The sequence below is a fragment of the Scyliorhinus canicula genome, chromosome 11 (assembly GCF_902713615.1).
Source record: "Scyliorhinus canicula chromosome 11, sScyCan1.1, whole genome shotgun sequence".
Lineage (NCBI taxonomy): Eukaryota > Metazoa > Chordata > Chondrichthyes > Carcharhiniformes > Scyliorhinidae > Scyliorhinus > Scyliorhinus canicula.
The window spans coordinates 2,953,974-2,981,944 of NC_052156.1; the positions used below are offsets into that span (position 1 = coordinate 2,953,974).

The 27,971-nt window shown below is 49.4% G+C and overlaps 2 protein-coding genes across 2 annotated transcripts in view; one reads left to right on the forward strand and one right to left on the reverse strand.

The window, feature by feature from the left end:
• The window catches only part of lamb2l (laminin, beta 2-like), a 268,095-nt gene extending 258,163 nt beyond the window's left edge, over positions 1-9,932 (reverse strand). The window contains exons 1-3 of the mRNA XM_038812008.1: positions 9,896-9,932; positions 9,610-9,751; positions 9,004-9,074 (exon numbers count right to left, since the gene is read on the reverse strand). Coding sequence (XP_038667936.1) covers positions 9,004-9,034 — 31 coding nt within the window. The 5' untranslated portion in view covers positions 9,035-9,074; positions 9,610-9,751; positions 9,896-9,932. The remainder of the gene's footprint in view (positions 1-9,003; positions 9,075-9,609; positions 9,752-9,895) is intronic.
• The window catches only part of aldh1l1 (aldehyde dehydrogenase 1 family, member L1), a 280,087-nt gene that overhangs the window by 130,529 nt on the left and 121,587 nt on the right, over positions 1-27,971 (forward strand). The gene's annotated exons all lie outside the window — the stretch shown is intronic.

The window sequence follows — 27,971 nt, forward strand, 5'->3', positions numbered from 1 at the left end:
TGAGGTGGAGACCAGCTATGATCGAATTGAATGGAGGTACAAGTTGGACAGACTGAATGACATTTTGTTGTCATGTGGCATGTGAGTGTGATTTTGCTTTTTCAGCTGTGAGGTTAAATGAAGGGCTGCAGCCTCCTCGTTCCCATGGGCACATCCTCCTATGGCCACTCCCAAAGACCTCGCCAATATTCCAGCACATGTGCAACGTGGCTGTATTGTGATCTGTTACCAGACTGAATCCAGGCAACATGGGTGGGATTCTCTGTTGCCCGACGCCAATATTGTAATCAGCCATTGGGCAGAGAATCCCTTCTGATGCCCAAATCGGGGGCGGCGCCAATTTGACGACGGTTTTCTGGTCTCCACCCCCTCCAAAGTGGCATCGCCGCGCGCCGCATGCCGTTGGAACGGAAGGCCCGTGCCCATATGCGGCTGGGGATCCGGCCATTCTCCGGCCGTTTGTGGTGTGGGAGCCGGCAGCTTCATCCAGTGCCGCTGCTGTCCCATCACCGGTCCCGGCTTCGGTGAGAGTTTGCCACCGATTTTGGCATCGTTAGATACCCGTGAATTCTCCATTTCAGTTGGTACTTAGCCGCTGAAACAGAGAATCCAGCCCTATATATCTGACTTTTGAATTCTGGGTAAAATAAATGAGTGCTCGCCAACAGAGAGGTTAGTGCTGTTTATCACGTCTGGTTCACAATGCCAACACTATAATTCCCAGGCTGGAATGCCAACACTATAATTCCCAGGCTGGAATGCCAACACTGTATAATTCCCAGGCTGGAATGCCAACACTATAATTCCCAGGCTGGAATGCCAACACTGCATAATTCCCAGGCTGGAATGCCAACACTGCATAATTCCCAGGCTGGAATGCCAACACTGCATAATTCCCAGGCTGGAATGCCAACACTGTATAATTCCCAGGCTGGAATGCCAACACTGTATAATTCCCAGGCTGGAATGCCAACACTGCATAATTCCCAGGCTGGAATGGCAACACTGTATAATTCCCAGGCTGGAATGCCAACACTATAATTCCCAGGCTGGAATGCCAACACTGCATAATTCCCAGGCTGGAATGCCAACACTGCATAATTCCCAGGCTGGAATGCCAACACTGTATAATTCCCAGGCTGGAATGCCAACACTGTATAATTCCCAGGCTGGAATGCCAACACTATAATTCCCAGGCTGGAATGCCAACACTGTATAATTCCCAGGCTGGAATGCCAACACTATAATTCCCAGGCTGGAATGCCAACACTGTATAATTCCCAGGCTGGAATGCCAACACTATAATTCCCAGGCTGGAATGCCAACACTGTATAATTCCCAGGCTGGAATGCCAACACTGTATAATTCCCAGGCTGGAATGCCAACACTGTATAATTCCCAGGCTGGAATGCCAACACTGCATAATTCCCAGGCTGGAATGCCAACACTGCATAATTCCCAGGCTGGAATGCCAATACTATAATTCCCAGGCTGGAATGCCAACACTGTATAATTCCCAGGCTGGAATGCCAACACTGTATAATTCCCAGGCTGGAAATGGGTCATTTCTAACACATGGGTCAGTGGGTAGCACTCTTACCCCGATTCAAGGCTGACAGTTCAGTGAAGTATTGAAGGAGTGATGGTCACACATGTCGACATTCAGATGTGATGCTAAATGCCAAGGTCCCTTCCTACTCCCTCTAGTCAACGTAAAAGATGCAGGGGCTGAATTTCAAAGAGTAGGGGAGTTCTCCCCAGTGTCCTTGCATCAATATTTATTTGTCAGTCAACATCACTAAAACAAATGACCTGGTTATTATTAATAATAATAATCTTTGTCACAAGTAGGCTGACGTTAACACTGCAATGAAGTTACTGCGAAAAGCCCCTAGTTGCCACATTCCGGCGCCTGTTCGGCTACAGAGGGTGAATTCAGAATTTCCAATTCACCCAACAAGCACGTCTTTCGGAACTTGTGGGAGGAAACCGGAGCATCCGGAGGAAACCCACGCAGACACGGGGAGAACGTGCAGACTCCGCACAGTGACCCAAGCCTGGAATCGAACCTGGAACCCTTGCGCTGTGAGGCAACTGTGCTAACCACTGTGCTACTTACCGCATTGCTGTTTGCCTGTCACATTTCCAAATGACACTTTAAAAAACAGTTAATTGGCTGGATAAGCACTTTACAATTTCCTGAGTTTGTGATTGGCGTTATTGAAATGGAAGGTGGATTTTCATTATTTTATCTTCCTAATGGTCTGGGTTAAGATTGCCGTTGAGCCTTGAGGATGTCATGCGATCCTTGTCTATGTCTTTAAATAAGGATTCGGATGTGAGATTTTGGTGTCTTCAACTTTACAATACCCAATCCCTGCCCCTTTTCCATTGGGTATTGTAAAGCAGGGAGTTTATTGTCTTTAGTGGTTGCAATGGCAGTCTCTCCTTACGCCCTGTTCTGTTTGAATAGTCTCGAGTAGGGTTAATGTCACAAACCCAGAGATTTGCAGCTGTTAAAATCTCACCATGGTTAGTGGCCAAGGTTAAGTCTCATCATTTTCATTGAGTAGGACTGAAATGGCGAGAATCTCGTTCTTCGAGCCAGTTACAGGCAGGAATATTAGGGCTGGTGTTTGCAAAGATCCATAGAAGTGGGACAAATTCTTGCAAGGTTCTTGCCTGGTTGAACAGGCTCATTGAAAACCCTGAGAGTTTTTGCTATCTGCCAATTTCACTGGGGAGTGACAGATGAGGGCCAGGAGAAAGATTGTGTGTGAAAGTAATCGGCAAATGTGTAATTGTTCTCGATTGGTTGCCTAGCTACAGATACAAAAGGTTTATAACAGGGCATTCAGAGTTCAGGATACAAAGATCCTCAGCAGTGTAGGGTGGGAAACGGGAGAGAGCTAACGAGGGATGTCCTGACGAGGATTGTGTTCATAATCAAGGCTGACACTCAGAGTGAATATTGAATTGTTCACACTCCCGTCTTTAGATGAGATGTTAAACTAAGGCTCGGCTTGGGAGGATGTTATTGTCCCATCGCATGATTGAAAGACGAGTGGGAAGTCCACTGCTGGTGATTCTCGGCAATAATGGCCATGGGGTTAGCTTTCACTTGTACCCTGACTGTACCAACTCCAAACTTCTTCATTTAACAACTTAATTTCATTGTCGCCTTCTCAAGCGGAAACCATCCCGCTCATCTCCTTCTTCAACCTCCGTCCCCAGATCCTGACATCTCTCAGATATTTCCTTCAGGTCGAGGACAATTGGAGAGTCCCCTCAATATGTTGTTCGACAGGAGTTTTGCTTCAATCTCCAGTCCAGCTACCATCGATCTCTCGTCCCTGCTCCACAATGCTAGCCTTACCCACCTCCCCGCTAACCTCCCCTCCCCTCTCACTAAATCCCAGGTCAGCTCCCAATTCAGCTGTTCTCCCCGAACTCCCACACCCACATTCAACTACCCCTCCCCGAACAGGCGCCAGAATGTGGCGACTAGGGGCTTTTCACAGTAACTTCATTTGAAGCCTACTTGTGACAATAAGCGATTTTCATTTCATTAATTTCACTTATACCGTCTGACTCCTGATTCCTCTCCAAGGTTTCATTCCAATATCAACTGTCGCTCCCCCACTATCTCTGTCCCCTCTCCCTCTCCCTCCTCCTCATTACTGTCAACACTCTTCCCCCTCTTTCAGTAAACCCTCACTGCCTCTCTGTAATATCCCACACGGAGCCGACGGGGGGAGGGAATGATTGTTTTCCCCGCGGTTCTTGTGGAGTAGGAGTTTCCCCTCTAGGGGCGGGAAACTCTAATCCCCAATGTACAAACGGTCGGATAGTAAGGTACCAACAAAGAACAAAGAAAAGTACAGTACAGGAACAGGCCCTTCGGCCCTCCAAGCCTGCGCCGACCATGCTGCCCGTCTAAACTAAAATCTTCTACACTTCCTGGGTCCGTATCCCTCTATTCCCATCCTATTCATGTATTTGTCAAGATGCCCCTTAAACGTCACTATCGTCCCTGCTTCCACCACCTCCTCCGGCAGCGAGTTCCAGGCACCCACTACCCTCTGTGTAAAAAACTTGCCTCGTACATCTCCTCTAAACCTTGTCCCTCGCAGCTTAAACCTATGCCCCCTAGTAATTGACCCCTCTACCCTGGGGAAAAGCCTCTGACTATCCACTCTGTCTATGCCCCTCATAATCTATCAGGTCATCCCTCACCTCCTTCATTCCAGTGAGAACAAACCAAGTTTATTCAACCGCTCCTCATAGCTAATGCCCTCCATACCAGGCAACATCCTGGTAAATCTCTCCTGCACCCTCTCTAAAGCCTCCACATCCTTCTGGTAGTGTGGCGACCAGAATTGAACACTATATTCCAAGTGTGGCCTAACTATGGTTCTATACAGCTGCAACCTGACTTGCCAATTTTTATACTCAATGTCCCGGCCAATGAAGGCAAGCATGCCATATGCCTTCTTGATTACCTTCTCCACCTGTGTTGCCCCTTTCAGTGACCTGTGGGCCTGTACACCTAGATCTCTCTGCATTTCAATACTCTTGAGGGTTCTACCATTCGCTGTATATTCCCTACCTGGATTAGACCTTCCAAAATGCATTACCTCACATTTGTCCGGATTAAACTCCATCTGCCATCTCTCCGCCCAAGTCTCCAAACGATCTAAATCCTGCTGTATCCTCTGACAGTCCTCATCGCTATCCGCAATTCCACCAGCCATTGTGTCATCCGCAAACTTACTAATCAGACCAGTTGCATTTTCCTCCAAATCATTTATATATACTACGAACAGCAAAGGTCCCAGCACTGATCCGTGCGGAACACCACTAGTCACAGCCCTCCAATTAGAAAAGCACCCTTCCATTGCTACTCTCTGCCTTCTGTGACCTAGCCAGTTCTGTATCCATCTTGCCAGCTCACCCCTGATTCCGTGTGACTTCACTTTTGTACCAGTCTGCCATGAGGGACCTTGTCAAAGGCTTTACTGAAGTCCATATAGACAACATCCACTGCCCTACCTGCATCAATCATCTTTGTGACCGCCTCGAAAATCTCTATCAAGTTAGTGAGACACAACCTCCCCTTCAGAAAACCATGCTGCCTCACTAATACATCCATTTGCTTCCAAATGGGAGTAGATCCTGTCTCGAATAATTCTCTCCAGTAATTTCCCTACCACTGACGTAAGGCTCACCGGCCTGTAGTTCCCTGGATTATCCTTGCTCCCCTTCTTAAACAAAGGAACAACATTGGCTATTCTCCAGTCCTCCGGGACATCATCTGAAGACAGTGAGGATCCAAAGATTTCTGTCAAGGCCTCAGCAATTTCCTCTCTAGCCTCCTTCAGTATTCTGGGGTAGATCCCATCAGGCCCTGGGGACTTATCCACCTAATATTTTTCAAGACGCCCAACACCTCACCTTTTTGGTACAGAGGAACCAAGAGGGAGCTACCGGCCGTGGTATTTACCGTATTCTACATAAATCTAGGTCATTGCTTTACTCGGTGTGAACTCCCTGTAACTTTATTAAACTGGCGACAAGGTGTAAACTGGTCTTCTGTCGATGCTGCGACCCAATTGGCTGAGCCACCTCCCCGAATTTCTGGAGTCAGGTTGGAACAGATTATTTCACCCTGCACCTGGTCGGACAGTTGGCGTTTGATACCAGTGTTGAAGACTGGAACCAGTAGGCAGAAAGGTTTCATTACTTCTTCCAGGCCAACAACATCATGGAAAACTGGCTCCAGATGGTCATACTACTGACGGCCAGTGGAATGCAAACATTCAGGGTGATCTGGAGCCTCACGTACCTGGCGGCGCCAGATAAGCATTCGTTTAACTGATGTTACTTGTGGCGCAAGACTTTAACCTGACCCCAAAAGTGATTGTTCAAAGGTATCGATTTAATACGGCAGAGAGGCCCCCCCCCCCGCTGAGTCTATCACTGAGTTCATATCGCAGCTACGGGAGATAGTGGTGTTTTGTGAATATGAGCTGCTGACGGTGATTCCGGCCCGTGTGTGACCTACAGGCGCTGGTCTAGGCAGAACCACAGACAGCGGGAGGGCCAGCGCTCCAGGGAGGTAGGCGCCAGTCCCGGGGTTTGGCCTTGCCTCTGGCTGGAGGGCGAGGATGAGGCTGAGATTCAGCTGAACTGTTTGGTGCCGCCCCGTCTGGCCCCTATTCGAGCTCCGGTACAGGTGGACGGCCAGATTGTCCAGATGGAGTTGGATACAGGTGCTGCTGTTTCTCTGGTGATGCAGACAGACCACCTTTGACCTTATTAAACGGGGTGAGAAGACTTTGATTTTGGCTGACACGGTGGCTCATTGTCCAATTATACCGGGGAAACGACTTAATATCGTGGGATCCACCCTCACCCCAGGGGTTTATAGGCACCAATCTGTTTGCCTTCCCCTCATTGTCATGCAAGGACGTGGCACAAGCCTGTTGGGCTGTGATTGGCTGCAGCTGCTGCAGTAGGATTGGCAGCATATCCTCCAGGTGGGATCTGGTGGTCTGGTAGGTTCTGAGCAAATTCCCGAAGGTTTTCCAGCCCGGTTTGGGTATAAATAAAGGGGTTGTGGCCAAGATCCAGGTGGACCTGGAGGCCCTGCCCTGATATTCCCGTGCCCGTCCCGCTCCCTCAGCTTCACTGGAGAAAGTCGAGACGGAAATTCGCCATTTGGAGAGTTTGGGTTTCATTCGAACTGTGAGCTTCGCCGAGTGGGCGACACCAGTGGTCCCCGTAATGAAGCTGGATAAGACAGTCCGCGTCCGTGGGGGAGTATAAATTGACGGGGAACACGGCTTTGAGATTAGACCATATCCTTTACCATCAAGGATCTTGAGGCTACATTGGGCGATGGCTGCACATTTACAAAATTAGACACAAGCAAATGTTATCTACAGCCAGAACTGGAGAAATCACCATGGAAGTACGTCACGATCAATACGCACAAGCTGCTCTATGAGTACACCCGGCTTCCGTTCGGAGTACCCTGGACGTGCGCTGCTTTCCGTGGATTGCCGTGCATCGTGATTGATTTAGACGATGTGTTAGTCACAGGGACCAAGAACATCTGCAGACCCTCGAGGCAGTAACAAAGCTCTTACAGAGTATGGGGTCTGTGTTCACCGCGCAAAGTGCGGGTTTCACGTGGAAGAAGTGGTATATTTGGGGTACCGGGTGGACTGAGACGGCCTGCACCCGGTTGCAGAGAAAGTAAGAACCATCAAAATGGCCCCCACCCCACGAGACGCCACCAAGCTTCACTCTTTTCTTGGGTTGGTCAATTACTATCGCCAGTTCATCCCAAATTTGCCGACCTCCTTCACTTGCTCCTCAACATGCACCAGCCTTGGGAATGGAGCAAAGCCCAGGATGAGGCATTTACGAAGGTGAAATGGCGGCTGTCCTATGAAACTGCTATTCGTCACGTGCGATGCATCACCTCATGGGATTCTGACAGTCCTATCTCATTGGTTGAGCGATGGCTGTGAACGTCCAATCACCTTTGCCTCACGGACGTTGGCTGTGGCTGAGAGAAAATACGCTCAGATAGAGAATGAAGGACTGGCGGTTATGTTTGGTGTAAAGCGGTTTCATCAGGAGCAGATGGCTGCCATTTCTTTGCTATCACTGGTTTTCTTCCATGAAGACCAGGCAATCTTGGCAATCGCTTCCACAAGGATTCAGCACTGGGCCTTGTTATTGGCTGCTTACCGAATACTCTTCCGAGTATGGCGACCCCACCAGTCCCCCCAGCCCTGGAGGAAGCACCCCCCCCCCCCCCCCCCCCCCCCCCCCCCCGGCCAGCGGCATGGCTCCTGCCGAGTGTGGCGGTGCTGGACGCAGTCCGCTGTTTCACGCCGGGTTACGGAGCGCTCAGACCACACGTCAACCACGCAGTCGGGAACTTAGCCCATCAGGGGCGGAGCATCGTGGGAGGGCCTTCTGATGACGTGCCAACGCTGTTTCAACAGCATGCGGCAAGTGACGTGATGATGCCATTTTGGAGGGGGCGGAGCCTCGAAAGCCGGCACTGCCCCCAATTTGGGCGTCGACAGGGATTCTGCGTCCGATCACCGGTTACGATATTAGCGTCAGGCAGTGAACAATCCTGCCTGTAATTCTTTTCATAGACGTTTTAGAAAAAATGAATGTGACCATGAAATCAAACATGCCTATTGAGCGAAGGTTAAAATTCAAAGTTGACACCATGACGTACACTCTGATTACACCAAAGCTGCTGAATGACCCGGGAAGGTGGTGAATTATTCAATACCCACATCCACAGAAACACTCAAGCACTCAATGAACCTGACACTCGCTTACACAGATTCACTAGAACGATACTGATTCCAGGGTTGAAAGGGTTGAATTGCAAAGTTGCAAAGATAACAGGCTTTGATTCCTTCCACTACAGAAGATTAAGGGGTGTTTTAATCAAGGCATTAAAGATAATTAAAGGACTGCTTGGGCCACGTAGAGAGGAATTATTTCCTCTTGTGGGGTGGCAGAGCCGTGACCAAAGTCGGGGGGGGGGGGGGGGGGGGGGGGGTGGTTCTTAACCTTAAAATGAGAGGTGGGTCATTCAGTGGGGAATGTCAGGAAGCATTTCCTCACACAAAGGGGAGGGGAAACCTGGAATACTCACACCCCGGAAAAGCTGTAGAGACCAATTGTAAATTTCAAAACCGTGGACTGATAGATATTTGTTGAACGAGGATGTTGAGGTTTTGGAACAAAATGGGTAACAGACCTGCCATGATCTAACTCAATGATGGAACAGGCTTGAGGGGCTGAATGGACTCCTCGTTCTATGTCTCATTAATAAGACCTGGTGTCCAATCGCAGCGGTTATGCATCGGTGGGCTCAGTGGATGGTTTTAGAGAGACAGAGAGAGAGAGAGAGAGGGAGACAGGGAGAGAGAGGGAGAGAGAGAGAGACAAGGCGAGACTTACCCAACACCAGCAGAGCTATCAGTAGTTTCATTCTGTCTGTTAACAGCCAATATTCACTCCACAAGGTGAAACTGCAAGGTACAAGAGGAATAATTATTGGTTATGTGCAATCAGGCAAACTATCCTGTACTAAAATAAACAAGAATGTCTTCAGAATTGTTTTTAATCTGTTAGGACACCCTGGGCTAGGGTGCGGTCAATTCCAGCCCCACAGACCCCGGAGACCCGACACAAGTGAATTAACCAATATTCTGTATATTTCCCTGACCCTGAAATGCTCCAATAACTTACAGGCACCAATTTGTAAGTAAAACAAGAAAAAAAACTGTTTATTTATAACAAGAAAGAGATGGACATGTAATGAAAATAATAGCACAATAATCTACTAATCTATTTCCCAAACCCCTTCCCATCTTCAATCCAGACACGCACAAGACAGACACATAGTGGAGGGGTAGGAAGGGTTAAAAAGATAACAGGGATTAAAAAGGTGTGAGGTGGTAGTCTTTGTAGCCACCAATTTTGAAATCTTTGGTTGGTTTGGATGTTTTAGAATCTGCCTTCAATTCGACCTTGCAGGCTGCAGAAATTCCACCAGAGAGTCACCTTTGCTTGTGTAGGCCTCCATCAGATTGACGTTCAGTCTCACAAAGATAGTACTAGAATTCTCTACCAGAGAGTTTAAAAGAGGGTTTCCCATCCACTCTGCCTCTGGAACTTTGTCTGCTCTTTTGCAGATCAAGGTTAACTGTAGTAAAGAGAAAGAGAAAAGGGGTTTTTGACCCAGACCTCTAGAGATCTCAGGGGAAAGCCATCAACACTGTACCTTCCCCAGCCTCCCAAACAGAGGCTTTCACAGACCTGGCTGGATAGAGAGAGTGTTTTAACTCACCAGCCCGAGCTGATAGAGGTTTTAAACCTGCTTCCGACTGCTCTCGATGTCTAAGGAGGACTGAAATAAAACAAAGATTGTGCTCTTCTTCCTGAATCACCTGAAGGGCTCGACCAATCAGAATCAAAAACAGGATAAGTCCTGGAATTTCAGAAGAGTCAATTGGCAGCTAGCCAGGTCCATCAAAATGCCACCACGGGACCCTGCCGCACAGCACGCCACACGAGGGGGAATCCACTTGCGCCCATTCAAATAGCAGCTTGCAGCTGCGGGGTGGGGGGGGGGGGGGGGGGATTCATATGTCTGTAGTTTAAAAGCAGCCAACTTTTAAAAACAGGGATTGAAAAGGAAAAATGGAAACCAGGATCAGACAAGGCATTATAAGAGGTTCCTTACATACTTCCTCCCCTAAAATAGTGAAATGTCAGCAGACGTTTCGTTATGAGGTATGCAAGACACACGACACCCGCACACACCTGCCTGAAATAGTCCCATTACACAAGTCCCTTGCTGGGTATGACACTAGTAATTGTTTAACTTTTAAACAAATGAAAAAGTACTTGCAGTCACATTATTGTTTCGAGGAAATATGTACAGTCTTTACATCAAACAATTGCAATAATAACTCCGAAAGGAAAATCTGGCGTTCTGAGTTTCAAATGTTTCTGTAATTGTAAGTAGTTAACGATTTGGAAAAGTCCGGGACGGCCAGCACCGATTCGTCCCCCAACAGGGCCGTCGACATCTCAGACGCTTCTTGGTGTTCCGTAGACCACAATGGTTTTGTTTGTCTCTCCAACTTTTCCAACATGCATCGCTTCTCAGTCTCTAACTGAGCCAGTCCCTGTGGCTTTAGTTGCGACGGATGTGGTCTTCATGGTTCAAATGTTTGGAGGTGCACACCATTGGTAGTTAACAGAGTGCCCCCCGGTGCTTCACCAAAACTTCATCCACGCTCCATCAGTACCTTCTCTTTCTGTCCCTCATACACTACCCTCAAGCCTTCCTGATGGTCCAATAAATGTTTACTCAAATTTCGAGGGTCTTCTACATCTAGACCACGAATAGGATGGTCAACACTGAGAGAAGTATTGGGTTCACTTTTAACCAATAGACTCTTTACAACCCCACCAACTTTACATTTTCTCTTGGACTTTACATGGGTACTTTCAGCAACTAGTGCAGCTGAGGGGGTCGGTCCTCACAGGGTTGGTGGACTCGACACGCATTATTCCTGGGGTGTCAACTTTGACTTCCTCATCAGAGTTTTCGTGACCACCACTTGCATCCACACTTTCATCACTGACTATATGTATGGTTTAGATTTAGCTGGCCTCTGTGTTTGCAGAACCACTACAGGATTCTCCATCCACATTCCCCTTAACTCTCGAAAAAGATTGATTGCCAAATACTTCACCTTTCTGGCTATCTACTTCTGCTACCTTGAAGAGGCCTTGTAGGCCTTCAAAAGGATGTGGGTCAATCAGCCACTTACTTGGTATCACTTCCCATTCCCTACGATCAATGTCCTAACTAAGTGTACCCTTTCCCTCAAACAAGCTTGCTCTGCAAATTTCCTTCACCTGGAAGGAATGACATGACGCAATAACAAATTCCTTTCAGACAAGTCCAATTCACTTTCTTCTTCCGGGTTACTAACTCCTTTACTAGCTTTGGAAGATCGATTTGCCAATGGTTCAGGTTTGGATGTTGATGAGTCTACTTTGGAACAACTGTTTATCAACACATCACAATCAGACCTGAAATCAAAGTCAAGACTCTCGTCTGACTCTTCATCCTCACCAACATTCTGGTAAATAAGTGTTTACCAGCACTTCATAATCATGGTAGAAATCAAAGTCAAGACCCTTGTCTAATTCTTCATCCTTGTGATCATCCATGTTCTGAAAACGCCCAGGATTTAGTTCACTACCTCTGTCATTTGAAACATGATAAACAGCTGTCAACATCTCTTTCTCTGACTCATTTACTGCGTAATTTGTTTTCCTCAATCCTACATGCCTTCCGGTAGGCATCTCATGTGCTAACAGTAGTACTTCCGACGGACTCTCTATAACCATGAGTGAAGCTACAACCTTCGCTTCCTCTAAATCATTCCCGAAAGGGAAGTCTACTCCTTTCACTCAAAATTCTTTAACCACTCCAACAACAACTGGAGCTGACACTAAATCACATTCCAACTGCACTTTATACAATGGAACTGGCATACAACTTCCACCCATCCCACTCACTAATACCTCAGCTTTTACTGAGCTCTCTGGAGGAAAAACCAAATCCTTCTCCAGCACAAGAGTTTGAGTAGCCCCGTGTCTCTTTAAATTGTTACGGGGTTGGCTACATTTGTCGAGGAAAATGGTGTGACTATCCCCTTAGACACAAACCCAGCATATCTCTTATCTACCTCAATCCTCACACCTGCTCCCATAGCAGTGTTCACCTTAGGCATCCTAAGTCCAGTTAACGCTACCATCTGCACCGCAACATTCTCCACTTTTCCTCCCTCTTCAGAATTCTCCCTATGAACCCCCAAAGTCCCATGGGCCTTCCTTGCAACTTCCAAAAGGCTGAACAAATGTGTCCCATCTTGTTACAATGGTAACATCTCAGCTTCCAAGTCTCACTTCCACCCCCAGTAACCTCCTTTTTGGTCTGAGGCGGCGATCTCGGCGCCTTCCCAACTATCCACTTCCTACCTTGGCTACTTACCACCCTCTCACTCTCCCACTTCCTGTCCTTTTCAAAATTATGGGGGTGATGGATCAAAGATTTAAATTTATGGATTAGCTTCAGCCATAATTGCTGCTTGCCGAGCAGTTTGCACCCTCTGGTCTTCAAGATGGATTTTTATTATCGAGGGTAAGGAGACTCTCTCAGAACCTCATAGCCTCAACTCCCAATGTTTGGACCCATCTATTAGAATTGTGCTGCTTAACGCTTTCAAATGCAAGGATGGCACTTTAGCACAGGGGTTAGCACTGTTGCTTCACAGCACCAGGGTCCCAGGTTCGATTCCCGGATCGGGTCACTGTTTGCGCAGAGTCTGCACATTCTCCCCGTGTCTGCGTGAGTTTCCTCCGGGTGCTCCGGTTTCCTCCCACAAGTCCCAAAAGATGTGCTGTTAGATGAATTGCGAGGCGGTTACTTAACATGGTTCTAACTCCGGTGTGAGGGCCCGACCTGGAAATAATTGTGTCGCTGGACACAGAAAAGGCTTTCGATAGTGTTGAATTGAGCTACCTGCCTGTGGTGTTAGAGAAGTTTGGGATTGGTCCAGGGGTGGCGTCATGGTGAGGCAGTTACAAGTGCAAGTGTGTGAATGAATAACTTGAGTTTGAGGTTGTTTAGACTCTAAGGGGAGTGAGGCAGGGATGTCCCACGTCCCCTCTTTTGTTTGTGTTGGTGATTCAACTGGTGGCAATTGCTTTGAAGGCCTTGGATCAGTGGAGAGGGATTGTGGTTGGGGGGGGGGGGGTTGCGATGGGGGTGTGGGGGGAGTTGAGCATCGGGTGTCCCTGTATGTGGGTGATTTGTTGCTGCAGGAATCCGGGGTCAGCTGTGGGGGATATATTGGGATATTGAGGAGGTTCGGTTCCTTTTCGGGGTATAAATTGAATGCCGAGGAGTGGATATTTTGTGGTCAGCTCTTCGGGGGTGGGGGGGGGGGAGCTGCCATTCTGTTTGGCTGGGACTAGTTTTCGTTATTTGAGGGTCCAGGTCGCCCGGGAGTGGACACAAATTCGCAAGTTACATTTTCCGAGCCAGGTGAATATGGTTAGAGTGGATTTAAAGGTGGGGCAGCCTCCCATAGCTGTTAGTGGGCCGAGTTAAATCTATTAAGGTCATATTTTGCCGCAATTAGTGTTCCTGTTTCAATGTCTCCCAGTTTTTCTACCAAAGTCGTTTTTGGGGGAGATGGAGCGACTCAGAATGGGTTTCATTTGGGCGGAGAGAACTCTTCGGATTCGGAGTGGGGTCCTACAGAAGGAGGGGTAGGTGGGGGGTGGGTGTTGGGGGGTGGGTGTGGGTGGGGGGGGGTGGTTTGGCGCTGCCGAAGCTGACCTATTATTACTGGCGGCCAATGTGAAGGTTTTGGGGCTGTTTGGGGATCAAGAAGTCATTTGGGTATAGATGGTGTCGGGGTTCTGTACAGGGACGGGCTTGGAGCCCTGGTAAAGGCATCTCTGCCGTTTGCTCGGTGAAATATTCTTTGAACACGGTGGTAGTCCCCACGTTGAAAATATGGCAGCAATTCAGTCAGGATTTTAAGTTGAGGGTGGTGTCAAGGTAGGCCGCTATATCTAGGTAACATCTGTTTAAGCTGCAACCCTCTTAGATGTAATATTTTAAAAACAAATTTAGAGTACCCAATTCATTTTTTTTCCAATTAAGGGGTAATTTAGCGTGGCCAATCGCCTACCCTGCAAATCTTTGGGTTGTGGGGGCGAAACCCACGCAGGCACGGGGAGAATGTGCAAACTCCACACGGACAGTGACCCAGAGCCAGGATCGAACCTGGGACCTCAGCGCCATGAGGCAGCAGTGCTAACCACTGCGCCACCGTGTTGCCCTAGATGTAACATTTCTTAATGGAATGGCCTCTGGAACCTAGTAGACACATCCACTGTGGTCAACAACTACTGACTCCCACACAGGGGACCCACGCAATCAATTCGGACCATCGTAAAAGTGTCCTCATGCGCTGGAACGGTGCTGGTTTGATTACCATCTGAGGTTTCCCTATTACCTGACATGTAATAGGTAATATTACGGACATTATAGAACATTATGGCAAAATTCAACGACATTGTTATGCAATCCAGGCCACTAACTCCGGAATGAGCCGTGACTGAAACCTCCTTTGGACAACCCACCGGAAATACCACTTGCTGAATTTCTGTCCATTTCCCATCTACCAGATTCTGTAACAGTCTTCCTTTCCTCATTAATACATTCTTTCTTTGATCGAGAGGTGAACAAGATGATGACAGCTTTAGATGAAATGGAAAATGCAAAGATAATCCCATTCGCTGATGGTACAAAGACTGGGGGATACAGATTTTGGGTTTTGGGGGAGAAATGGAGAAGAATGTGACAAATAACTTTTTTTACGCAGAGAGGGCAGTGACCTGGAACACAACAGTCATGAGGAAGTTGGAAGTGGAGATTATCAATGATTTAAAAAGGAAACTGAATGGAGGGTTGATAGGAATAAACTTACAGGGTACAGGAACCAGGTGAGAGAGAGGGACTCAGTGGATTGCTCCCCAGGGAACAATAGACTCAATAATGTGAAAGACTTCTTTCTGTGTCACATGCCGCTACGATGTGTTCACAGCCCTCCGGCTTGAACGGACTGGCTCGACCCAAAGGTTCTGCCCCACTTCCGGATATTCACACCAGAGGAAATAGTTTCTCTCGATCATCTTTTTCAAATCCTTTAATCCTTTTAAACACCTCAATTAGTTCACTCTCTGACCTATAAAATCAAAGGGAATAGAAGGTCTATCCAACCTGTCCTCATTGTTTAACCCTTAAATGCCTTAAATCCACACTCACACCGAAATCCCCAACAAAATTCACACTCCCACAGAAATCCCCAACAAAATTTACACTCACACAGAAATCCCCAACAAAATTCACACTCACACAGAAATCCCTAACATCCACACTCACACAGAAATCCCCAACAAAATTCACACTCACACAGAAATCCCCAACACAATTCACACTCACACAGAAATCCCCAACAAAACCCACACTCACACCGAAATCCCCAACAAAATTCACACTCACACAGAAATCCCCAACAAAATTCACACTCCCACAGAAATCCCTAACAAAACCCACACTCACACAGAAATCCCCAACAAAACCCACACTCACACAGAAATCCCCAACAAAATTCACACTCACACAGAAATCCCCAACAAAATTCACACTCCCACAGAAATCCCTAACAAAACCCACACTCACACAGAAATCCCCAACAAAACCCACACTCGCACAGAAATCCCTAACATCCACACTCCCACCGAAATCCCCAACAAAATTCACACTCACACCGAAATCCCCAACAAAATTCACACTCCCACAGAAATCCCCAACAAAATTCACACTCGCACAGAAATCCCCAACAAAACCCACACTCCCACAGAAATCCCCAACAAAATTCACACTCGCACAGAAATCCCTAACAAAATTCACACTCACACAGAAATCCCCAACAAAATCCACACTCACACCGAAATCCCCAACAAAATTCACACTCGCACAGAAAACCCCAACAAAATTCACACTCGCACAGAAAACCCCAACAAAATTCACACTCACACCAAAATCCCTAACAAAATTCACACTCACAGAGAAATCCCCAACAAAATCCACACTCACACAGAAACACCAACAAAATTCACACTCACACCTAAATCCCCAACAAAATTCACACTCACACAGAAACACCAACAAAATTCACACTCGCACAGAAATCCCCAACAAAATCCACACTCTCACAGAAATCCCCAACAAAATTTACACTCACACCGAAATCCCCAACAAAATCCACACTCACACCGAAATCCACACTAACAAAATTCACACTCACACAGAAATCCCCAACAAAATTCACACTCACACCGAAATCCACACTAACAAAATTCACACTCACACAGAAATCCCCAACAAAATCCTCACTCACACAGAAATCCCAAACAAAATTTACACTCACACCGAAATCCCCAACAAAATCCACACTCACCCAGAAATCCCCAACAAAATCCACACTGACACAGAAATCCCCAACAAAATTCACACTCACACAGAAATCCCCAACAAAATTCACACTCACACCGAAATCCACACTAACAAAATTCACACTCACACAGAAATCCCCAACAAAATTCACACTCACACAGAAATCCCCAACAAAATTCACACTCACACCGAAATCCACACTCACAAAATTCACACTGACACAGAAATCCCCAACAAAATTCACACTCACACCGAAATCCCCAACAAAATTCACTCACACAGAAATCCCCAACAAAATCCTCACTCACACAGAAATCCCAAACAAAATTCACACTCACACTGAAATCCTCAACAAAATTTACACTCACACCGAAATCCACACTAACAAAATTCACACTCACAGAAATCCCCAACAAAATCCACACTCACACTGAAATGCACACGAACAAAATTCACACTCACACAGAAATCCCCAACAGAATCCACATTCACACAGAAATCCCCAACAAATTCACACTCACACCAAAATCCCCAACAAAATTCACACTTACACAAAAATCCCCAACAAAATTCACACTGACACAGAAATCCCCAACAAATTCACACTCACACAGAAATCCCCAACAAAATTCACACTCACACAGAAATCCCCAACAAAATTCACAATCACACAGAAATCCCCAACAAAATTCACACTCACACAGAAATCCCCAACAAATTCACACTCACACAGAAATCCCCAACAAAATTCACACTCATACAGAAATCCCCAACAAAATTCACACTCACACAGAAATCCTCACAAACAAAATTCGCACTCACACTGAAATTCACACTAACAAAATCTATACTCACACTGAAATCCTACACAGAAATACACACCAGCAAAATTCACATTTACACAGACATAGACACGAACAAAATCCACACACACAGAAATCCCCAACAAAATTCACTGTTACACAGAAATCCACACTCACTCAGCACTGACCCTCTGACAGTGCGGCCCTCCCTCAGTACTGACCCTCTGACAGTGCAGCACTCACTTAGTACTGACCCGAAGAAAGTGCGGCGCTCCGTCAGTACTGACCCTCTGACAGTGCGGCACTCCCTCAGTACTGACCCTCTGAGAGTGCGGCCCTCCCTCAGTACTGACCCTCTGACAGTGCAGCACTCCCTCAGTACTGACCCTCTGACAGTGCAGCACTCCCTCAGTACTGACCCTCTGACAGTGCACAACTCTCTCAGTACTGACCCTCTGACAGTGCGGCACTCCCTCAGTACTGACCCTCTGACAGTGCAGCACTCCCTCAGTACTGACCCTCTGACAGTGCAGCACTCCCTCAGTACTGACCCTCTGACAGTGCGGCACTCCTCAGCATTCACCCTCTGACAGTGCGGCACTCCCTCAGTACTGACCCTCTGACAGTGCAGCACTCTCTCAGTACTGACCCTCTGACAGTTTGGCACTCCCTCAGTACTGACCCTCTGACAGTGCGGCACTCCCTCAGTACTGACCCTCTGACAGTGCAGCACTCCCTCAGTACTGACCCTCTGACAGTGCGGCACTCCCTCAGTCCTGACCCTCTGACAGTGCAGCACTCCCTCAGTACTGACCCTCTGACAGTGCAGCACTCCCTCAGTACTGACCCTCTGACAGTGCAGCACTCCCTCAGTACTGACCCTCTGACAGCGCGGCACTCCCTCAGCATTCACCCCCTGACAGTGCGGCACTCCCTCAATACTGACCCTCTGACAGTGCAGCACTCTCTCAGTACTGACCCTCTGACAGTGCGGCACTCCCTCAGTACTGACCCTCTGACAGTGCGGCACTCCCTCAGTACTGACCCTCTGACAGTGCAGCACTCCCTCAGTACTGACCCTCTGACAGTGCAGCGCTCCCTCAGTACTGGCTCTCTGACAGTGCGGCACTCCCTCAGTACTGACCCTCTGACAGTGCGGCACTCCCTCAGTACTGACCCTCTGACAGTGCAGCACTCCCTCAGTACTGACGCTCTGACAGTGCAGCGCTCCCTCAGTACTGACCCTCTGACAGTGCAGCACTCCCTCAGTACTGACCCTCTGACAGTGCAGCACTCCCTCAGTACTGACCCTCTGACAGTGCGGCACTCCCTCAGTCCTGACCCTCTGACAGTGCGGCACTCCCTCAGTACTGACCCTCTGACAGTGCAGCACTCCCTCAGTACTGACCCACTGACAGTGCGGCACTCCCTCAGTACTGACCCTCTGACAGTGCAGCACTCCCTCATTACTGACCCTCTGACAGTGCAGCACTCACTCAGTACTGACCCGAAGAAAGTGCGGCGCTCCGTCAGTACTGACCCTCTGACAGTGCGGCACTCCCTCAGTACTGACCCTCTGACAGTGCGGCACTCCCTCAGTACTGACCCTCTGAGAGTGCGGCCCTCCCTCAGTACTGACCCTCTGACAGTGCAGCACTCCCTCAGTACTGACCCTCTGACAGTGCAGCACTCCCTCAGTACTGACCCTCTGACAGTGCAGCACTCTCTCAGTACTGACCCTCTGACAGTTTGGCACTCCCTCAGTACTGACCCTCTGACAGTGCGGCACTCCCTCAGTACTGACCCTCTGACAGTGCAGCACTCCCTAAGTACTGACCCTCTGACAGTGCGGCACTCCCTCAGTCCTGACCCTCTGACAGTGCAGCACTCCCTCAGTACTGACCCTCTGACAGTGCAGCACTCCCTCAGTACTGACCCTCTGACAGTGCAGCACTCCCTCAGTACTGACCCTCTGACAGTGCAGCACTCCCTCAGTACTGACCCTCTGACAGTGCGGCACTCCCTCAGCATTCACCCCCTGACAGTGCGGCACTCCCTCAATACTGACCCTCTGACAGTGCAGCACTCTCTCAGTACTGACCCTCTGACAGTGCGGCACTCCCTCAGTACTGACCCTCTGACAGTGCGGCACTCCCTCAGTACTGACCCTCTGACAGTGCAGCACTCCCTCAGTACTGACCCTCTGACAGTGCAGCGCTCCCTCAGTACTGGCTCTCTGACAGTGCGGCACTCCCTCAGTACTGACCCTCTGACAGTGCGGCACTCCCTCAGTACTGACCCTCTGACAGTGCAGCACTCCCTCAGTACTGACGCTCTGACAGTGCAGCGCTCCCTCAGTACTGACCCTCTGACAGTGCAGCACTCCCTCAGTACTGACCCTCTGACAGTGCAGCACTCCCTCAGTACTGACCCTCTGACAGTGCGGCACTCCCTCAGTCCTGACCCTCTGACAGTGCGGCACTCCCTCAGTACTGACCCTCTGACAGTGCAGCACTCCCTCAGTACTGACCCACTGACAGTGCGGCACTCCCTCAGTACTGACCCTCTGACAGTGCGGCCACTCCCTCAGTACTGACCCTCTGACAGTGCGGCACTCCCTCAGTACTGACCCTCTGACAGTGCGGCACTCCCTCAGTACTGACCCTCTGACAGTGCAGCACTCCCTCAGTACTGACGCTCTGACAGTGCAGCGCTCCCTCAGTACTGACCCTCTGACAGTGCAGCACTCCCTCAGTACTGACCCTCTGACAGTGCAGCACTCCCTCAGTACTGACCCTCTGACAGTGTGGCACTCCCTCAGTCCTGACCCTCTGACAGTGCGGCACTCCCTCAGTACTGACCCTCTGACAGTGCAGCACTCCCTCAGTACTGACCCACTGACAGTGCGGCACTCCCTCAGTACTGACCCTCTGACAGTGCAGCACTCCCTCATTACTGACCCTCTGACAGTGCAGCACTCACTCAGTACTGACCTGAAGAAAGTGCGGCGCTCCGTCAGTACTGACCCTCTGACAGTGCGGCACTCCCTCAGTACTGACCCTCTGAGAGTGCGGCCCTCCCTCAGTACTGACCCTCTGACAGTGCAGCACTCCCTCAGTACTGACCCTCTGACAGTGCAGCACTCCCTCAGTACTGACCCTCTGACAGTGCAGCACTCCCTCAGTACTGACCCTCTGACAGTGCGGCACTCCCTCAGCATTCACCCTCTGACAGTGCGGCACTCCCTCAGTACTGACCCTCTGACAGTGCAGCACTCTCTCAGTACTGACCCTCTGACAGTTTGGCACTCCCTCAGTACTGACCCTCTGACAGTGCGGCACTCCCTCAGTACTGACCCTCTGACAGTGCAGCACTCCCTCAGTACTGACCCTCTGACAGTGCGGCACTCCCTCAGTCCTGACCCTCTGACAGTGCAGCACTCCCTCAGTACTGACCCTCTGACAGTGCAGCACTCCCTCAGTACTGACCCTCTGACAGTGCAGCACTCCCTCAGTACTGACCCTCTGACAGTGCAGCACTCCCTCAGTACTGACCCTCTGACAGTGCGGCACTCCCTCAGCATTCACCCCCTGACAGTGCGGCACTCCCTCAATACTGACCCTCTGACAGTGCAGCACTCTCTCAGTACTGACCCTCTGACAGTGCGGCACTCCCTCAGTACTGACCCTCTGACAGTGCGGCACTCCCTCAGTACTGACCCTCTGACAGTGCAGCACTCCCTCAGTACTGACCCTCTGACAGTGCAGCGCTCCCTCAGTACTGGCTCTCTGACAGTGCGGCACTCCCTCAGTACTGACCCTCTGACAGTGCGGCACTCCCTCAGTACTGACCCTCTGACAGTGCAGCACTCCCTCAGTACTGACGCTCTGACAGTGCAGCGCTCCCTCAGTACTGACCCTCTGACAGTGCAGCACTCCCTCAGTACTGACCCTCTGACAGTGCAGCACTCCCTCAGTACTGACCCTCTGACAGTGCGGCACTCCCTCAGTCCTGACCCTCTGACAGTGCGGCACTCCCTCAGTACTGACCCTCTGACAGTGCAGCACTCCCTCAGAACTGACCCACTGACAGTGCGGCACTCCCTCAGTACTGACCCTCTGACAGTGCGGCCACTCCCTCAGTACTGACCCTCTGACAGTGCAGCACTCCCTCAGTACTGACCCTCTGACAGTGCAGCACTCCCTCAGTACTGACCCTCTGACAGTGCAGCTCCCTCAGTACTGACTCTCTGACAGTGCAGCACTCCCTCAGTACTGACCCTCTGACAGTGCAGCACTCCCTCAGTACTGACCCTCTGACAGTGCGGCACTCCCCCAGTACTGACCCTCTGGCAGTGCAGCACTCCCTCAGTACTGACCCTCTGACAGTGCGGCACTCCCTCAGTACTGACCCTCTGACAGTGCGGCACTCCCTCAGTACTGACCCTCTGACAGTGCAGCACTCCCTCAGTACTGACCCTCTGACAGTGCGGCATTCCCACAGGACTGACCCACAGAAGCGAGGAATGCTGCTCTGTGAATCACAGCTGAGAACAGTCAGGCGTTGCTCCCTGTGCGAGTTGCCGACTGCTGGGACAGGACATTGTAGAATCGAGGTCCTGAGGCCACTGTGAGCTGGATTAAAATCCAGACGGATACTCCTGCATCCCTCTGTCTTCAGGTTGGGAGTTGGAAGTTATGTTAATGTATATCTCTTTGTTATCTGGGTCTTTGTGACGGACACAACCTTTCCTATTGCTTCCTGTGTGTCTCGGCATGGATAGGACATAGAAGGAATGGGTCAAGGGTGAAGGTTGGAGTACAGAACAGTCCATTTCCTATCCCAGTCAACCAATTCCAGGATCCCAACTGATCAGGAACCATGGAGCGTTCTATTTTGTCTTTCCATCCCCTAGCTTTAAGGTTGTATCTTTAGCGAATCAGACAAACTGGGACAAATTCTGTTGCTCAGGGAGTCCAATTCTTGAATCATTTGTTTTAACTATTTCAGCCTGAAAATGCTAGAAGTCCATTATAAACGATTTTATAGCAGAACACTTGGAAAGCAGTGGCAGGATTGGACGGAGTCAGCATGGACAGATGAAAGAGGAATCATATTTGACAAATATATTCCATCGAATTTTTCAAGGATGTAACTGGTAGAGTTGATGAGAAGGAACCAGTGGATGCGAATATTTGGACTTACGGAAAACTTTCGACAAAGTCCCACATTAAAATATCAGCGAGTAAAGTTAAAGTGCAAAGGATTGGGGGAGTGTGTTGAGATGGATAGAAAACTGGTTGGCAGACAGGAAAAAAATAGGAATTAACGGTCTTGTTCAAAGTGGCCGGCAGTGATTCATGGGGATCGGTGCTGGGACCCCAGCTATTCACAATATATATTAATGATTTAGGTGAAGGAACAATATGTAATTTCTCCAAATTTGCAAATAACACAAAGTGAGGTGGGAGGGTGAGCTGTGGGGAGGATGCAGAGATCCCTCAGTGTGATTGGGACAAGTTGAGTGAGTGGACAAATGAATGGCAGATGCAGTATAATTTGGAGAAATGTGTCGTTATCCACTTTGGTAGCAAAAACAAGAAGGCAGACTATCATCTGACTGGCTATAGATTAGGAGAGGGAAATGTGGAACAAGACCTGGGTGTCCTCGTACACCAGTCGCTGAAGGTAAGCATGCAGGGACAGCAGGCAGTAAAGAAGGTAAACGGTATGTTGGCCTTCATAGCGAGAGGATTCGAGTACAGGAGCAGGGATGTGTTGCTGCAATTATACAGGGTCTTGGTGAGGCCACACCTAGAATATTGGGCACAATTCTCCGGGTCATTAGCCCGAGCTGGGATTCGCAATGGCCTGTTGGATCGGCGATAGGGAAAAATCAAAGTTCTCGCCGTTTGCCAAACCCGTTGCAAGAATCTCGGGCCCTGCGCCTGGCCCAATCAGATTCCTGTCCTGACTGGGCAGGAACCAGATTACATCTGATCTACAGGCATTTAAATATAATTAGCAGGTTTGAGGCTGGATGCTCTGGTCTCCCAGGAATGCCCCCCCCCACCTCCCGCCGCCCAGCTGGTAGATCTGCGGGCATTAATGTCGCCTGGTCCTGACATGTGGGACCAGGCGCATGGACTCCGGGGGACAGGGGATGGACGAGGCAATGGGGTCAGCACCTTCTCTACACTTCCTTCCAGGGTGCCACGGCGGGTCCTTCAGGGTGGATGGGGGTCGGGGACTCGGCCTGTGTTTGATAGGCTTAGATCTGGGAACTTTCCTGGGTTGAAGGTCGTGTGGCAGGTCATCCCTCTGCAGAATGTTAAGTTGTAGCTTAAAGTCTTTCGTCTGGTGTGTTGGAACCTTTTGATGTCTCGCCTAGCATGTAAAGTTCAAACGATCCCCGTCAGATGAAGGTAAAAGTCTTCCCTCTGCAGCATTGAAAGCCTTTGCTGTTTCTCCCAGCATGTCAATATCAATGATCTGTCAGGTGAAGATTAAGGGACTGGATTCTCTGTTTCAGCAGCTAAGCGCCGGCACGACCGGAGAATTCGCGGGAGGTTTACAATGAAAGAAATTGGCGGCGATACCGTCACCGATTCTGGTACCAGTCAGGGGTTAGAAGCGGCATCAGGCGCCACATGTCAGCGCACGGCTGACAACCTGCAGCGGACGCGGCGTACAACAGTACAACATGGCGCCGGCTGTGCTTGGACCTGATCCGCCATCTGCGACCCCACAGCCCACCCCTGGCTAACCCCCACAAGTCGCCCCAGCCTTCATAGAAGCCTCCCCCCCGGCCAACGGCACGGATCCCGACCGAGTGTGGCCGCGCTGGACACAGTCTGCAGCTGTCACACCGCGGTCTCACACGGCTGCGACCTCACCTGTCCCACTCCGCATAGAACGCAGCCTATCGGGAGTGGAGCATTGTGCGCAACACAATGATGCCATTTACGAGGGGGAGGAGCATGGCTGACTGTCGGAAAACCACCGCCGGCCCGGATTTGGGTGTCAGAGTCGATTCTCCGTCCGATTGCCGATTACGATATCGGCAACGGAGAATCCAGCTCAACGTCCCAATGCCTTTCCTTTGGTGTGTTGGAAAATTATGAAGTGCTTTTTTAATTCCCCTTTAACATTTACAAGCGTCTGGGCATCCTGAGAACTCTAAAGGCTTTGAACTGCATTGTTTACATTCAATTTCATGGTCCATTACCCTTTACATGCCACTTGATTGACAGATCCAGACTATTTCAAAGAAGGGCTAGTTCTCTTTGTATTTATAGCTCTTCAAGATTCATTAACTCTGATGTGCATCCTCTTTGAGCAGGTGTTGTTTCTAACCACAGTTTTCTTTTTAATAGGTTTTCGCTTTGTTCTCAAGAACTTGGCCCAAAAACCAAGTGTTCAGTCTGAGTATTCCCCGCACCTGATAAAGCGCTATAAAACTAAACAAAGCTAATCTCTCCTTTGAAATAGCCTGGACCGAGGGCAGCACGGCGGCGCAGTGGTTACCACTGCAGCCTCACGACACCGAGGTCCCAGGTTCAATCCCGGCTCTGGGTCACTGTCTGTGTGGAGTTTGCACATTCTCCCCGTGTCTGCGTGGGTTTTGCCCCCACAACCCAAAGATGTGCAGAGTAGGTGGATTGGCCGCGCTACATTGCCCTTTAATTGGAAAAAATGAATTGGGTGCTCTAAATTTAAAAAAAAGAAATAGCCTGGATCTGTAAATCAACATACTTGTAAAAGGTAATGGACAGTGATCTGAAAGCTAAAACTGCAGTTCAAAACTTTTCGACGTCTCAGCATGCCCAGAGGCTTGAAAAAGTTAAAGGAGAACGGAAATGAAAAGTTTTGAACACATCAAAGGGAGGATTTTTATCTTTATCTGACAGGTCATCATTGATATTGACATGTAGGGAGATACATCAAAGAGTTCCTGCACATCTTTAACTGAAAGACAGTTTTCAAAACTGCAGAGTGAAGACCTGTATACAACCCCCATCTTGGGAAAGGCCCCGACCTGAACCTATCCAGCCCAGCCTGAGGCCCCTGACCCCTACCTGTCCTGAAAGAGCACCCCCCCCCCCCCCCCCCCCCGAAGCACACTGGAGTAAGTGTAGAGAGGTCTCTCACTCCTTTTCCCTGCACATCAGCAGGTTGGCACAGTCAGGGTGGGAGACCTGAAGGGGGTACTGAGGGGGGACGAAGAGGGGAGGGACCTGAAGGGGTTCCTGATGGGGGGTGTATAGAGAAATACAGCACAGAACAGGCCCTTCGGCCCACGATGTTGTGCCGAACCCTTGTCCCAGGTTAATCATATAACTTTGGACACTAAGGGCAATTTATCATGGCCAATCCATCCCACCTGCACAGGTCGATTCCCGGCTGGGTCACTGTCTGTGCGGAGTCTGCACGTCCTCCCCGTGTGTGCGTGGGTTTCCTCCGGGTGCTCCGGTTTCCTCCCACAGTCCAAAGATGTGCGGGTTAGGTGGATTGGCCATGCTAAATTGCCCATAGTGTCCTAAAAAGTAAGGTTAGGGGGGGGGGGGTTACGGGTATAGGGTGGATACGTGGGTTTGGGTAGGGTGATCATTGCTCAGCACAACATCGAGGGCCGAAGGGCCTGTTCTGTGCTGTACTGTTCTATGTTCTATGTTCTATTTTTGGACTGTGGGAGGAAACCGGAGTACCCGCAGGAAACCCACACACACACGGGGAGGATGTGCAGACTCCACACAGACAGTGACCCAAGTTGAAATCGAACTTGGGACTCTGAGCTGTGAAGCAATTGTGCTATCCACAATGCTACCGTGCTGCCCTTAAGAAGAAATTAATCTACTCTCCATTATTCTACCCTAATCCATGTACCTATCCAATAGCCGCTTGAAGGTCCCTAATGTTGCCGACTCAACTACTTCCACAGGCAGTGCATTCCATGCCCCCACTACTCTCTGGGTAAAGAACCTACTTCTGACATTCCCCCTATATCTTCCACCATTCACCTTAAATTTATGCCCCCTTGTAATGGTTTGTTCCACCCGGGGAAAAAGTCTCTGACTGTCTACTCTATCTATTCCCCTGATCATCTTATAAACCTCTGTCAAGTCGCCCCTCATCCTTCTCCGTTCTAATGAGAAAAGGCCTAGCACCCTCAACCTTTCCTCGTAAGACCTACTCTCCATTCCAGGCAACATCCTGGTAAATCTCCTTTGCACCTTTTCCAAAGCATCCACATCCTTCCTAAAATGAGGTGACCAGAACTGTACACAGTACTCCAAATGTGGCCTGACCAAGGTTTTGTACAGCTGCATCATCACCTCACGGCTCTTAAATTCAATCCCTCTGCTAATGAACGCTAGCACACCATAGGCCTTCTTCACAGCTCTATCCACTTGAGTGGCAACTTTCAAAGAACAATGAACATAGACCCCAAGATCTCTCTGCTCCTCCACATTGCCAAGAACCCTACCGTTAACCCTGTATTCCGCATTCATATTTGTCCTTCCAAAATGGACAACCTCACACTTGTCAGGGTTAAACTCCATCTGCCACTTCTCAGCCCAGCTCTGCATCCTATCTATGTCTCTTTGAAGCCGACAACAGCCCTCCTCACTATCCACAACTCCAACAATCTTCGTATCATCTGCAAATTTACTGATCCACCCTTCAACTCCCTCATCCAAGTCGTTAATGAAAATCACAAACAGCAGAGGACCCAGAACTGATCCCTGCGGTACGCCACTGGTAACTAGGCTCCAGGCTGAATATTTGCCATCCACCACCACTCTCTGTCTTCTATCGGTTAGCCAGTTCGTTATCCAACTGGCCAAATTTCCCACTATCCCATGCCTCCTTACTTTCTGCATAAGCCTACCACCTTATCAAATGCCTTACTAAAATCCATGTACACTACATCCACTGCTTTACCTTCATCCACATGCTTGGTCACCTCCTCAAAGAAGTCAATAAGACTTGTAAGGCAAGACCTACCCCTCACAAATCCGTGCTGACTATCCCTAATCAAGCAGTGTCTTTCCAGATGCTCAGAAATACTATCTCTCAGTACCCTTTCCATTACTTTGCCTACCACCGAAGTAAGACTAACTGGCCTGTAATTCCCAGGGTTATCCCTATTCCCTTTTTTGAACAGGGGCACGACATTCGCCACTCTCCAATCCTCTGGTACCACCCCTGTTGACAGTGAGGACGAAAAGATCATTGCCAACAGCTCTGCAATTTCATTTCTTGCTTCCCATAGAATCCTTGGATATATCCTGTCAGGGCCGGGGGACTTGTCTATCATCAAGTTTTTCAAAATGCCAACACATGGGTTGCATTTGGCGAGCCCATAACAGGGTGTCAATCACTTGAGGTGGGGGGGGGGGGGGGGGGGGGGGGGGGGGGGGGGGGGGGGGGGGGGGGGGGGGGGGGGGGGGGGGGGGGGGGGGGGGGGGGGGGGGGGGGGGGGGGGGGGGGGGGGGTGG